This window comes from Temnothorax americanus, unplaced genomic scaffold (assembly GCF_048541705.1).
Source record: "Temnothorax americanus isolate GAGA-0224 unplaced genomic scaffold, ASM4854170v1 Scaffold7, whole genome shotgun sequence".
NCBI classification, from domain to species: domain Eukaryota; kingdom Metazoa; phylum Arthropoda; class Insecta; order Hymenoptera; family Formicidae; genus Temnothorax; species Temnothorax americanus.
In genome coordinates, this window is record NW_027509792.1 from 114,013 (window position 1) to 126,907 (window position 12,895).

Here is a 12,895-nt window from a genome sequence, read left to right on the forward strand (position 1 = left end):
TGTCTCCGTCTGGCGTCTCTCAGCTCTCTGTCGTGCGAAGGCTCTCCCGTCCCGTCCCGGACCCCGGTCGGCCCGGTCTCGCGGTCCCGAGTCCCGAGAGTCCTGCCTGGGGTCAGTGGGGTCACATTTACGCGGTCGTTTCGTTGGTCTCTCGTGCATATCGGTGCAAAAAAGAAATAGAAGAAAATATAAAATCATCGAAGAGAGCTATGCGCGAAATTGAGATATAAAAAGCAAGGATATAAAGAAACAAGGTGGTCGCGAGATAGAAATCAACGATGGACGATACTTTAGAATTTGATTATGCCGAAATGCTTCATCACATAAGCGTAGTCGTATCGGACGGTAAGCTGCCTGAATTTTAGATTTACGTTTGCACAACGAAAATTTGACGGGTGAATCACGTCTGTCTTGCGTCTGTCCTTTCGCTCAGATTGCCTACGTTCGGAAATGGTTGACGGCGTACCGATACGAAAATTATTCGTCAGCAATTTGGCTGAAAGGGTTTGTATCTTGTCTTTGTTTCTCTCAATTTTTATGCCATAAATGTTATATAATTCCACTATATTTGTCCGACTATCCGTCTGTCTGTTTGTTCGTCTGACAAATTTTATTCCAGACAACTTTCAAGGACTTGCGCAATTACTTTTCTACGTATGGAAACGTCGAGAGTTGCTACTTGCATAGAAATCAGGGGAAAAGTAACTATGCGTTTGTCACGTTTACCAAAGTGGCAGATGCGGTGACGTAAGTTTCAAAAGGAGGCTACGGCTACACTAGCAAATTACTGACAAACAATGGTCGTTTGTAACCAATTGTTCGTAGAGCGATGCAAGACGGGAGTAGGAAGCGCATAAGATTGCACAACAGAGATTTAAGGGTGATGGCCGCAGATTCTTGGCATCAACCTGACAGTACGGAGCAGAGATCGTATACGATGGGAAAAGACTCGAACAAAACTTGCGAAAGAAAGCTCAGCGCGGAACGATACGTTCACAAGTATCTGCAAAATGACACCGAGAATGTATCCATCCATATGCTGAATGACGATTGCTTGAGACATATCTTCCTGTTTTTGCCAATTATAGATAGAGTCCGCATAGAGATAGGCGAGTATCTTGTTATTCAAACGCGTGGTGCGCGTTGAAGATTTTATACGTATCGCGCGACCTTGTACGTTATTCCCCTACTATATTTATTTACAGTTTGCAAGCGCTGGAGAGATTTAAGCCAAGATTCCTGGCATATGATTAAGACGTTGGATCTCTCGCCATCTACGTGGGGTTTCACGTACACCCATACCATCCGTACGGCTTTGCTTCGTAAAATATTGCTTAAATGTGGCAGATTCTTAACGCGAATAAAGCTAAATGACCCGATTCATTATTTAAGCCAAAGCACGTTGACCGTTATCGGGAAACTTTGCCCCAATCTTACGAATATCGACGTTACCGCACTGACAGTTTGCGCGTCAGGTATACGTACATTAGCAAATAATTGTAGAAACATAACCAAGTTTAATTTAGGACCGTCTACGTATAGTTGTGATAACGAGTTAAAGTGTCTCTTTAAGCTAAATCAAAACTTGGAATATCTCGCGATAACTAGAAATAACATTTTGGGCAAATGCTTATTATGCTTGCCAGCGCAAACTATGCGTACGATTATATTGGACCGTTGCGACTATCTTCGGGACACTCACCTTTCAATGGTAAATAGATTGTTGTTTACTTTTTTTCACTCTTGAACGATACATCGATATTGTCACGTACACAGGCACTGAAGGAGCTCGAAAATTTGAACCATCTCGCGATAAACGAATGTATCGGTATAGCTAAACACACATTGGAAGTTGTCGGTCAGCATTGTAAAAGTTTAAGAACATTGGAGCTCGACGGAGACTTTCCCTCCGCGCAAACGGCGGATATGTTGTATTTAATTCACCTTGTCAATCTGCAAGTGTTAAAAATCACGTACAATCCTAAGGTATCGGACGATTTTTTTACCGATTTGGTACAACATTGTCAGCAGCTTACCAACGTAGACATTACAGGTAAATTGCAATTATATATCTATATAATTTGCCACTTTTTTAATCCTATTTTATAATTATCCTTCCATATCCCCAACAGGTTGCTCCAACGTGAGCGATGTCGGATTAACGGCTATTGCTACGTTAGTGAGACTAGAAAAATTAATCGTCAGTTATATGCATCAAATTACTGACGATGGCTTGAAAAACGTGTGTGGCTTAAAAGAATTGGAGTGCCGAAGATGTCTATTCAGCGATCGGGGCATGACAACGCTCGTCCAATCCTCGCCCGAATTACAATTGTTAGATCTCTCCGGATGTAGGAATATTAAGGACCCCACTCTTGAGGTGGCTAAAGACGTTTGTAACAGTCGAACTAATAACGTCGTGTTGAAGATGATCGTTGGGGGAACAGCGATTCTCACTAAGAAAGAAATAGGTCAAGAGAGACTGCCTCCGCTATTGCATATGGTTAACGTCGATTTGTCTGATATTGGTAGCGTGTCTAATACGTGTCTCGTGGACGAGCTGGATTCTTGGTACGATGGAGATTCAGATTATACAGAATATTCCGATTATATAGAATATTCCGATTATACGGACTATTCGGAAGATGATATATACTGTAGAGAACCTGATGAATTAGATCATTATTCCGATTATTAACACTCTCTGTATCACAATTTTCTACGGTTCTAACCGATTTTTTTCTACGATTAGTCTTACCGTCATTGAGGTTCCTAAGATTTCGTATGTCTTGTTACATGCTGTCCTATGTTACATGACCATTGACTTTAGAGATACTTATTCCCACGAATATAATGCTACGATCAAACAATTACATGAATACACACGCGCGCGCATCCACACCCACTCGCACGTACACGTAGCCACGGTACACATGTATATATTTATTATATCGGGTATTACGCGATAATAAAACGTAAGTTCATCTTCATCTACCATAAATTCGTACCAGTCTGTGATCATACATACCTGCTTTATCTGTTCTATCAGAGAAGTCTGTTTTATCGTACCATTTTCTCTCTCCACCACTCTCTCTTGATACATCATTATTATCCGCACTTGGGTTTTTCAGATATCTAGCGTAGAATTACAACATTGATGATTTTATTATATTTATAATTAATAACGTTTAGACAATGAATCAATACAACTGCAATTATTATGCACATATATGCAACAAGGAATGTGCACATATTTTAATAAGTGCTAGGAATTACGAACTTTGCGCAAAATTATGAATCATCGCTTGATAAAATTGCTAAATTATATTGGCATTTCCATACATTTTACGACACGATCTTTTCGCGCGGATATCTTTCAATCGTGTGTCTTGTCTTCCTATGGTAGATAATGGAAACCATTTTACAACAATGTATGCATTATATGCGTTTGTCTCTTTACTATATTATTGTGTTGCCGTTGATCGCGATATAAACGTAATATGACTTTAATTCTTGAGTGTCTTACGCTCTCATACATATACACACATGGAGAAGTATCTCACGGCATATATATACACAAGTTATATATACTCTCTTTCTCTCTCTCTCTCTCTCTCTCTCTCTCTCTCTCTCTTGCGCGCGCGTGTGTGTGTACACTGGTGTACACATACAAACACTCGTAATACTTCAATCCGGTGATTAATTTTAAGTCAACTTGTGACTTAGACTTAGACAGTTGTTACATGCGATATGAGACTAACTTGTGTAGATTACATCTGCAAAATATATTCAGCACAAGACATTTCGACGAACGATAAATCGGTCATCATAAGACTATTCGCAATCTATTCGTATTTCCCCACAATGATCTCATTGCATTGTTTATGCCTTTTCACTGCTGAAATATGTCCCGTTTGTCAACTTTTATATCAATAATAATGTAATCATTGATTAAGCGTTGCATGATTAAATTTCTGTTTAAATTACCGGAAAATTGCATGAGCAATTTACATTTAATGAAGCATGCTGATAAAGATGAGACAACGAAATAAAGAGAACTTCTATTAGCATTTAACTTTGCAAATATTCGTGAATTTCATGTTGACCATAAAATGGCAAGACGTTTCTCAAAATACATTTATAAAAATTGCACAATAAGATTTGACATGCAATTGGATGCGCAAAAGGTCAATTTTTTTGTTACAGTTTGATCATGTGTATGCACACACACGCACGCACACGCACGCACGCACACGCACACATATGTATATTTTATTTTCATTATTCGTCAACAAAATAAAAAGGTGAGATACTTCACTCTATTACTATGATGCATTTTATAATTTTAAATTAATATAAAATACCGGTAATAAATCCAGTCTTTATCGCACATTTAGCACTAGGAAGGAATCGAAAATATCACCCACTGTATGCACGTATACTTTGCAGCAAAAAAATTTATAATGAAATATTCTAAATCCTATCGAGTATGTAAATAGCTCAAATCGCGTTACAAAGTATTTCATCATTCGTAATGCAAATCGCGATTATGTGAAAAATCAGATAAGTTTCTTTCTACTTTGTACGTTTGCCAATGTACTGAAAGATTGATTATTATGCGATGACAGAATTGATCTTTTTTACATCTTAAATGTATACAAGAGTCTAATAAATGTAAGTTGATACATTAATGTTGATAAATTCGCAAGCGAGTTAATTTCAAGGACTTGAATCATATTATCAAAATATTTTCTCTAGGTTCTCTTTTTAAAATGTTCACTATAATGTGAAAAACGCGCGCGCGAACGCGCGTATGTATGGGGCACGCACACACGCGCGCGTGTATGAATGAGTGAGTGAAAATAAAGATTGCAACCGTGTTTAATCAAAGTCATGCATCGATATAAAAACAACGGTTTAACGTGATCAAGAATGAAATTTTTGATCGTGTAAATAACGTTTCTATGGATGTCAGGTACAAATCTTATACAAGTAACTCGATCTAATTAATTTTTTCAAACGACGTTCGTAAGTTTAATGCTCATTCGCGCATCCTAATATTATATCACGGGGAACATAATTTGCCCATGAATCTAATAATAAACTTATATTGCAATTTGTTATCTTACATACTTTCAACAGAAGCATAAGACGAACACGTAAAGTGAATCTTACGAAATTAATATTTGGCACAGTGGCGTGCTGCGTACAAATTACTTGGACGAGCAAAGTCCGAGCGAAACGTGACTGATCCGACCCGTAAGAATCAATTCGCAAGACAAGTACATAAGTTCACTTATACATCACGGTGATACTTGACAGATTATTACACATATTACAACACGTAGTCGTTTCTCCCTGTAAAACCAAGAAAGTAGCCAAGATACATGACAACGTGGTATCAATTGGATTCCTTACGACTGCCTTTATAACTAAATCCTCTCCAGTAATCATTCGCGTAATGCTCAAGAGTGAACAGCGATACCGTGTGTTGATCTGATCTACGGTCCACAGATCTGGCACATCTACCAAAAGTATTGGTAGGTCTATATTAATTTTGTAAAAAAAAAATCGCGCGCGCGCGCGATAGGAAAGAAGACGTAGGGGATATACGCCACCGTTTGGCCGAATGAAAACCTAAATGAACCGAGACGTAACTTAGGAGTACTGAACGCGAATATACGTAGTCAAGTATGTAAGAGTTACATTTATTCAGGACTGCACGGTCGACAAGTGCGTTGGCGTAGACGGTTGCAGGTTCAGCGTGCGACACACCCATCCAGCGAGGTCTACGTTCTCCGACTCGGCTTTCTTTATCCACTCGTGATTCTAAAACACACGTTGCGGATGACGTTTCTCCTTCCGTCAAGCTGTTTTCCAACTGTCAGACGTTTTTATACGAGAAACAGAGGGACATACCGTCAACGTTTTCAAGTCTGCCCTGTCGTTTGGGTTTCTCTTTAAACACCGATCGGTGAAATCTATGAAAGCGTTGCTGAATAATCCGGATGGCAGTCTCGGCGGTGGTTCATTGACTATCAGTTCCAACAGTTCGAATACCGCCAAGGGCTTGGGAGCGTGCGTGCCTACGCGATAAAGAATCGCATCGATTAACATTCGAAAACACACAACAATGACGATGCGACAATGCATCGTAAATCGAGTGAGTACTAACAACCTTTCGTTGACGGCGTGGACTCGTTGACCTGACGGTCAGCCGGATTCTCCCCGGCGTGTTGCACCCATTCTGAACCGAATATCGAGGCTAGAAGCTTATCATCCGGTGGTGGTATAGGATACATTCCAATTGCCATTTCCACGAGTGACAGTCCGAGCGACCAAATATCGCTCTGCACCGAGTAATGCGATCCCTGGAGTCTTTCTGGCTGTAAAAAACAAAAAAAAAACAAAAAAAAACGCTCGATATTAATCTCGACGCGCAATATCACGAGCATACATCCATGCCGTGGCTTACCGACATGTAACTTCGTGTGCCGACGAACGAATGAGCCATCGAATCAATCAGTTGTCCAGAAACGCCAAAGTCGCAGAGTTTGATCTCGCCCGCGCTATTCACCAAGATGTTGCTTGGTTTTACGTCCCGGTGCATTATGGCATGCTTATCTCGCAAGTAGGTTAAACCTTTTAAAACCTGTAAATGAGAAACGATATAATTTATCGCAAACAAGCGAACAAAGTATACAAAGCTAGTATATTCTCGGACAAGTTGGCAATGAGATGATCTAACGCGGATTGTCATTTCACGAATCGTCATCGAGGAGGAAAAAAAGGAGGAGGAGGAGGAGGCGAAGAAGAAGAGGAAGAGAAGAGGAAGAAAAAGAAGAAGAAGAAGAAGAAGAGAAAGAGAGGTATATTGCTTTTTCCTTTTTTTTGCACCAAGTATCAAGTCTCGACATTGAAAATGTTTATCGCGTTAAAGAAATGCAGAGCACTTCGAAGGCGCAGCAAACGGCACAGCAGCCGACTCGCGTATCTTCTATACCGCATCAACCGAATCGCGCGTCCACCATACACCTGCACAAGAGGAAGTTGACCGAACGGGAGATACAAGAGCTGCATCAGGAATTGGAGACCGTCGACCACGTAATAGCTTTGGAGACTTTGTACGAAAGATTAGGCACAAATGCAGATACGGGCCTGACAAGGGAGCAGGCGCGCAAAATCATGGAACGAGATGGACCAAACGCAATGTCACCGCCCAAGGTCACGCCGGAATACGTCAAATTCCTCAAGTGCATGTTCCACGGATTCGCCTCGTTGCTCTGGGTCTGCGCGATTCTATGCTTCGTCCTGTACGGCGTCACTCATTTGATGCACGAGATCGACACTGGCATCGCGTGGCTAGGCATAATCATCGTTTCGATATGCATCACCTCGGGGGTATTTGCGTACATACAGGAGAGCAAGAATATCAAGGTGATGGAGTCCTTCGAGAAGATGGTGCCCACCTTTGCCACCGTGATTCGTGACGGGGTGAAACTGCGCCTCGGCACGGAGGAGCTGGTTCTGGGCGACCTGGTGGAAATACGTATGGGCGACAAGATTCCGGCCGACATCAGGATAACCGAGTGCCGCGGGCTCAGGGTCGAGAACTCGAGCATCACCGGCGAGAGCGAGCCGGTGGCGCGCACCGATTATCCCACCGACAGAAATCCCCTCGAGTCCGCCAACGTGGCCTTCTCCACGTCGTTCGCGGTGGCGGGTGACGGCAAAGGGATCGTGATCGCCACGGGCGATCGCACCATGATAGGCCGTCTGGCCGGTCTCACGTCGCAGCTCACCAAGATCGAGACGCCAATCGCTAAGGAGATCAGGCATTTCGTCGAGATCATCACGATCGTGGCGGTTCTGTGCGGCCTGGGGTTTTTCGGCCTGTCGCTGCTGCTCGAACCGAATCTCGTGCGAGCGTTTACCTATCTGCTCGGCATAGTTATCGCCAATGTGCCCGAGGTGCTGCTGGTGACCGTGACGACAGTCTTGACGCTGACCGCCCAGAAGATGGCGAGTAAGAACTGCCTGGTGAAGAATCTGGAGGCGGTTGAGACTCTAGGCTCGACGTCGGCCATCTGCTCCGACAAGACGGGCACGCTCACGCAGAACAAGATGTCCGTGTCCAATTTGTGGTTCGGCCACACCAGGTACAACTTTCCGCCGGGCGAGAGAATTGGCGTCGAGAGGGACCTGCTGTTGGAGAAGCCGGCTTTCGGCGTCATGTTACGTGCCGCTACTCTCTGTCTGCGTGCCGAGTTTACCGCCGAATCCTTCATGCTGGCGCCCATCGAGGAGCGCGAGATCATCGGTGACGCGTCCGAGACCGGTATCCTCAAGTTTTGCGAGCACATCCATCCGACGCAGAGGTACCGCGAGACTCATTCGAAGGTCGCCGAGATCCCCTTCAGCTCGACGACCAAGTATCAGATGTCGATACACCGGGACGCCTACGGTTATACGATGATATTGAAAGGCGCCCCGGAGGTGATCCTGGACACGTGCGCGACGATCCTGACGGCGGACGGAGAGACGAGGGAGATGGCCGCCAACGATTACGCGATATCCCGTCGAGCCTGCACCGAGTTGGGTTACCTCGGCGAGCGCGTTCTAGCTTACTGCGACCTGCATCTGCCCGCCAGCGTGTACGGGCCGAATTACAAGTTCGACACCGACTCGCCCGCGTCCTACAACTTTCCCGTCAAGGGATACAGATTTGTCGGGCTGATAAGTCTGCAGGATCCCCCGAGGCCCGGCGTGCCCGAGGCGGTGCATAAATGCCGCACCGCCGGTATCAAGGTGATCATGGTGACGGGCGATCATCCGGTGACGGCGATGGCGATCGCCAAGAAAGTTGGTATCATAAGCGAAGGCCACGAGACTCGTTACGAGCGAGCGGTCCTGCGAGACAAGTCTTACTTGCAAGTGACCGACTCGCAACAAGCGGTCACCCCGCCGGACACCGCCGCCGCCGCCGCCGCCGCGATCGTCATCACCGGTGCCGAATTGAGGAACATGGATGCGAGCGAGCTCGACAACGTTATACGCCGTTACGAGGAGATCGTGTTCGCGAGGACGTCGCCGCAGCAAAAGCTGCTAATCGTGGAGAGCTGCCAACGGCTGGGAGAGATCGTCGCGGTCACCGGCGACGGTGTCAACGATTCACCGGCGTTGCGGAAGGCCGACATAGGAGTAGCGATGGGGATCGCCGGTTCCGACGTTGCCAAGAACGCCGCGGATATGATACTCATGGACGACAATTTTGCGTCGATCGTCACGGGTGTCGAGGAGGGCCGCCTGATATTCGACAACTTGAAGAAATCGATCGCGTACACGTTAACGTCGAGCGTGCCGGAGATGTTGCCGATGTTGAGCGGCCTGTTACTCGCGATTCCCCTACCGTTGGTCATCGAACTGGTCATCTGCATAGACGTCGGCACCGACCTGGTTCCCGCGATCGCTCTCGCCTACGAGAAGCCCGAGTCCGATATAATGCGCCGGGCGCCGAGAAACCCTCGGTACGACAAACTGGTCAACAAGCGTCTGATATCCATCACCTACGGCCAGATAGGAATGACGCAGTCGTTGGCCGGATTTTACACTTACTTCATGGTACTTATGATGAACGGCTTTATGCCCGATCGTCTGTTGGGATTGCGAATAGAATGGGAGAACCCATCCATCAACGATCTACAAGATTCCTGGGGCCAAACGTGGACTTACGAAAATCGAATGAATCTCTTGATGGAGGCGCAAAGCGGATACTTCCTTTCTATCGTTATAACGCAAATGATAGATCTGGTCATGTGCAAGACCAGGCGCAATTCCATCTTTCAACAAGGAATGAGCAACTGGCTTGTCAACTTTTCCTTCGTTTTCGAAATTATTCTAACGGGGATCTTGCTCTATGTTCCAGGCACGGAATACGTATTCAAGACCATGCCACTGATGGCCTATTGGTACTGGCCTTGCCTGCCGCTCGGTGCATTTCTTTGGATCTACGACGAATCGAGACGCCTGTGTATTCGTCTCTTTCCAGGTGGAATCATGGAAAGAGAAACGTATTATTGACATCCTTCTTTCCAATGCGATTCCACCGGGAAGAACCGAACGGTTACTCGCAGATAACTGCCCGTTCGCTTCAAATAATTTACATACTCGTTAACTATCCGTTACGCGCGGGTCTCGCGTCTCGAGCGTGTTACAATCCCGCGATTAGACGATCAGAATTTACCGTTACGAGACTGCAGTATTTCTTCTTCTTCTTATTATTATTATTATTATTATTATTATTTAGTTGGAAGAGTAATTATCATTACGATAGAATTTATCCTAATTGCGAGATCCTCTTTCTCTCTTTATTTATATCAATAATAAAAAAATCTGACTTACAGCACACGTGATTGTACTTATCATGGATTCTGGAATTCGTCCTGCTCTTTTCATTATTTGGTCCAACGATCCACCATCCATATATTCCATACATATACAAATTTCTCCTCCACTGAAATAGATAACGTATGTATATTCACATAGCTATGAGGGCCCCCTCCCCCCAACACACACACACGCATATATATACACGTGTCCCGAGAAATATTTGAAAATATAAATAGCTGTTAAAAGTGTTTACCTGCAAAAAGCACCATAAAATCCAACTATATGTGCAAAGTTACATTCGTGAAGGACTTTTAATTCTCTAATTATTTGCTTCTTAATGAGTGGCTTCACTTCCAAGCGTATTTGCTGAAAAGTAAGTAAAAAAAAAAAAAAAAAGAAGAAGAATTGCTAGCGCATCGCAAATGTCTATGACTTTGTAAGTATACGACCATTTACCTTCATCGCCATTATAACGCCAAATTTTTTATGTTTGACTTTCGAAACAACACCGCCATTACCCGAACCCAAGTCACTTAATTTTTCAAAGTCCTCGCCGCAAAGTTCCCCGACTCTTTGTTTCTGTCCCAGAAAGCTCTCCAGTCGTCTCCTTTGTTCCTCGTCCATTTCCAGCTCCTCCAATCTCTCTTGGAGCGCCGCTATGTTGAACGTATCCCTCATGCCGCTGTGAAAAATTATAATCTTAGAATTAAGATCACAAACTTGCAGATAATAATTTTGTAACGGCGTACGTACACAGAAACTTTACAAACTCGAGCGGTACACGGTCAATTTGGCAACCATTTTCAAATTAATCGGGATCGAATAGGCCTGTTTTTTAGCTGTACTTGTACAGTAATTTTTTCTCTTTTTCTTTTCACGTTGGAGAAAAAAAAAGAGAAAACATGAACCGCGCAAGAAGTTGAGCTAAAGAGAACAGGCCTAATTTTTACGTCAAAGTTCTACAATATAGACGAGGTGGAATTATCATATGTGAAACATAATGGTCGCTTTCCATTTACATTAAGCAAAACTCAGATAATTCTCACTCGTGACGTCATAACTCACCGTCAGTTAAACGCACGTTCTTTTTGCACGCCGGCAAGCGAGATTCGACTGACAACGAGGGTTTAATAGACTCGAACATTAGCGAGGCTACGGACAGCCGTATTATCGCGCGATAGCTTTGTCACCAAAATAAGCAGGTAAATAGAAAAAAATGACATATCTTACCCGAGTAATACTCACAAAATACTCACATAACTCTGAGCGACTCAGATCGCTTGAGCGTAAATGGAAAGCAACTACTCGAAACTCGAAACTACTCGAAGGATCGTTCAAGTGGACTCACTCGGGCATCTCTGCAGGTTCCGGGTAGGCAGGCAAAGGTGGAACCGGTGGCGACGGCGATGCTTCTGGTACCGGTTCTATCGACCCAGGTGGCAACGTCAAGTTGAGTTTGTTCTTTGACATTTTGGCCGTCTAAAAGCGTTGAGAAGAAACAAACGTTACACTACGAGAATTATCACTCGACACTCGACACTCGACACACAGACCGCACAGACGTGAACTTGCGGATCACGCGAGATCGATCTGTCTCATTCGCGTAGCCTATTTCTTGTTCCTTTCAACGAATAACCGAGACAGATCCGTTATCGGATGGTAAAATAATCAACCGTGTCCGTCCGCGTCAATATTCCGCGATCACAGTGCTCGCGCAAATTTCGCGGCGGTACTCATCGCGTATTTCTTTTCGCGTGCATTCATGAGCGGAACGTTCGGTCGGCAGTCGGCAGTGTCGGCACTCTCACTTTGTATATACGTACAGCGTACAGTGACAAGGGCGAACTCGCCAACCGTCAAATCGCAAGTCGACAAATCTTTTCGTTATCCAAAGATTTCATTATTCCGCGAGAGGCGAGAGACGTTTCTATCGCGCTACGACAGGCGCGGGCAATCGCAAAGTCACTCGCGCGACAAGGAGGAAATATGTCGCTAACCTAGCGACAAGGGTGTGGAACACTCGCGAAAAGCAAGAAAAGAGGTTATACGAATCTTCGCGGGAACCGTAAGGAGCGGATGCGTCTAACATCACTATACCCAGTAGTCCCAGTCCAGTACTCACCGAGCGCGAGCAGCTGAGCACCAGTCGAACGGGATTGGTTCATACTTATTGATTTAAACGATTTAGCAAATCACGTTCGATCGTTACCTTTTTGCACTAATAGTAATCTACTTATCTCGTTTCGTTTTAAGTGCAAAAACTTAGGGATTTCGAGCAACACGCACAAACCTATATGAGTAATGCATCGTCGTTCGGCGTCGTGATTGGCTAAGTTCATTTGCAGTTAAATAGCAGCGAGCAGCAATTTAGTACGTTCCTAAAAATTATTTAGTAATTTCTAGGAACGTACTAAACTTTTCTAGAAGTTACTAAGTAATTTCTACTCGCTGCTACGGCATTTTACTGCAAATGAAAATTAATCATAAGGGCACAATGGACATCCAC

The 12,895-nt window shown here is 44.3% G+C and overlaps 3 protein-coding genes across 6 annotated transcripts; 2 read left to right on the forward strand and 1 right to left on the reverse strand.

Moving 5' to 3' along the window:
- The first annotated feature begins 66 nt into the window (after positions 1-66).
- LOC143906151 (putative RNA-binding protein EEED8.10) lies at positions 67-4,331 on the forward strand. The gene is made up of 7 exons (XM_077422002.1): positions 67-345; positions 434-504; positions 620-747; positions 826-1,109; positions 1,206-1,711; positions 1,777-2,053; positions 2,133-4,331. Exons 1-7 carry the CDS (start codon positions 279-281, stop codon positions 2,696-2,698), a joined length of 1,899 nt encoding a protein of 632 aa, XP_077278128.1. The 5' UTR covers positions 67-278; the 3' UTR covers positions 2,699-4,331.
- Positions 3,117-12,482, reverse strand: Dsor1 (mitogen-activated protein kinase kinase 1). 4 transcript variants are annotated; one of them, XM_077422019.1, is made up of 9 exons: positions 11,738-12,482; positions 10,846-11,071; positions 10,643-10,755; positions 10,402-10,513; positions 6,476-6,652; positions 6,176-6,386; positions 5,920-6,086; positions 5,707-5,829; positions 3,117-3,135 (listed from the first exon to the last, which is right to left on the reverse strand). In XM_077422019.1, the coding sequence occupies exons 1-8, from the start codon at positions 11,857-11,859 to the stop codon at positions 5,713-5,715; spliced, it is 1,245 nt and encodes a 414-aa protein (XP_077278145.1). In that variant the 5' UTR covers positions 11,860-12,482; the 3' UTR covers positions 3,117-3,135; positions 5,707-5,712. The 4 variants fall into 4 exon arrangements, with proteins under 4 accessions (XP_077278145.1, XP_077278144.1, XP_077278142.1 ...); XM_077422018.1 differs by lacking the exon at positions 3,117-3,135 and adding an exon at positions 3,142-5,525; XM_077422016.1 differs by lacking the exon at positions 3,117-3,135 and having other exon boundaries at positions 5,563-5,829; positions 11,738-11,868; positions 12,213-12,482.
- On the forward strand, positions 6,651-10,395 carry LOC143906145 (sodium/potassium-transporting ATPase subunit alpha). The gene has a single exon (XM_077421981.1). It carries the CDS (start codon positions 6,943-6,945, stop codon positions 10,078-10,080), a length of 3,138 nt encoding a protein of 1,045 aa, XP_077278107.1. The 5' UTR covers positions 6,651-6,942; the 3' UTR covers positions 10,081-10,395.
- Positions 12,483-12,895: the final 413 nt, after the last annotated feature.

Excerpts from the sequence above, each read along its gene's own strand:
- LOC143906151 (XM_077422002.1), top strand. The coding sequence starts at position 279 with ATGGACGATACTTTAGAATTTGATTATGCCGAAATGCTTCATCACATA. Across the intron at positions 748-825 it reads AAAGTGGCAGATGCGGTGAC|AGCGATGCAAGACGGGAGTA; the intron begins GTAAGTTTCAAA and ends AATTGTTCGTAG. Across the intron at positions 1,110-1,205 it reads TAGAGTCCGCATAGAGATAG|TTTGCAAGCGCTGGAGAGAT; the intron begins GCGAGTATCTTG and ends ATTTATTTACAG.
- LOC143906145 (XM_077421981.1), top strand. The coding sequence starts at position 6,943 with ATGCAGAGCACTTCGAAGGCGCAGCAAACGGCACAGCAGCCGACTCGC.
- Dsor1 (XM_077422019.1), bottom strand. The coding sequence starts at position 11,859 with ATGTCAAAGAACAAACTCAACTTGACGTTGCCACCTGGGTCGATAGAA. Across the intron at positions 10,756-10,845 it reads GCGTTATAATGGCGATGAAG|CAAATACGCTTGGAAGTGAA; the intron begins GTAAATGGTCGT and ends CTTACTTTTCAG. Across the intron at positions 10,514-10,642 it reads TTTTATGGTGCTTTTTGCAG|TGGAGGAGAAATTTGTATAT; the intron begins GTAAACACTTTT and ends TATCTATTTCAG.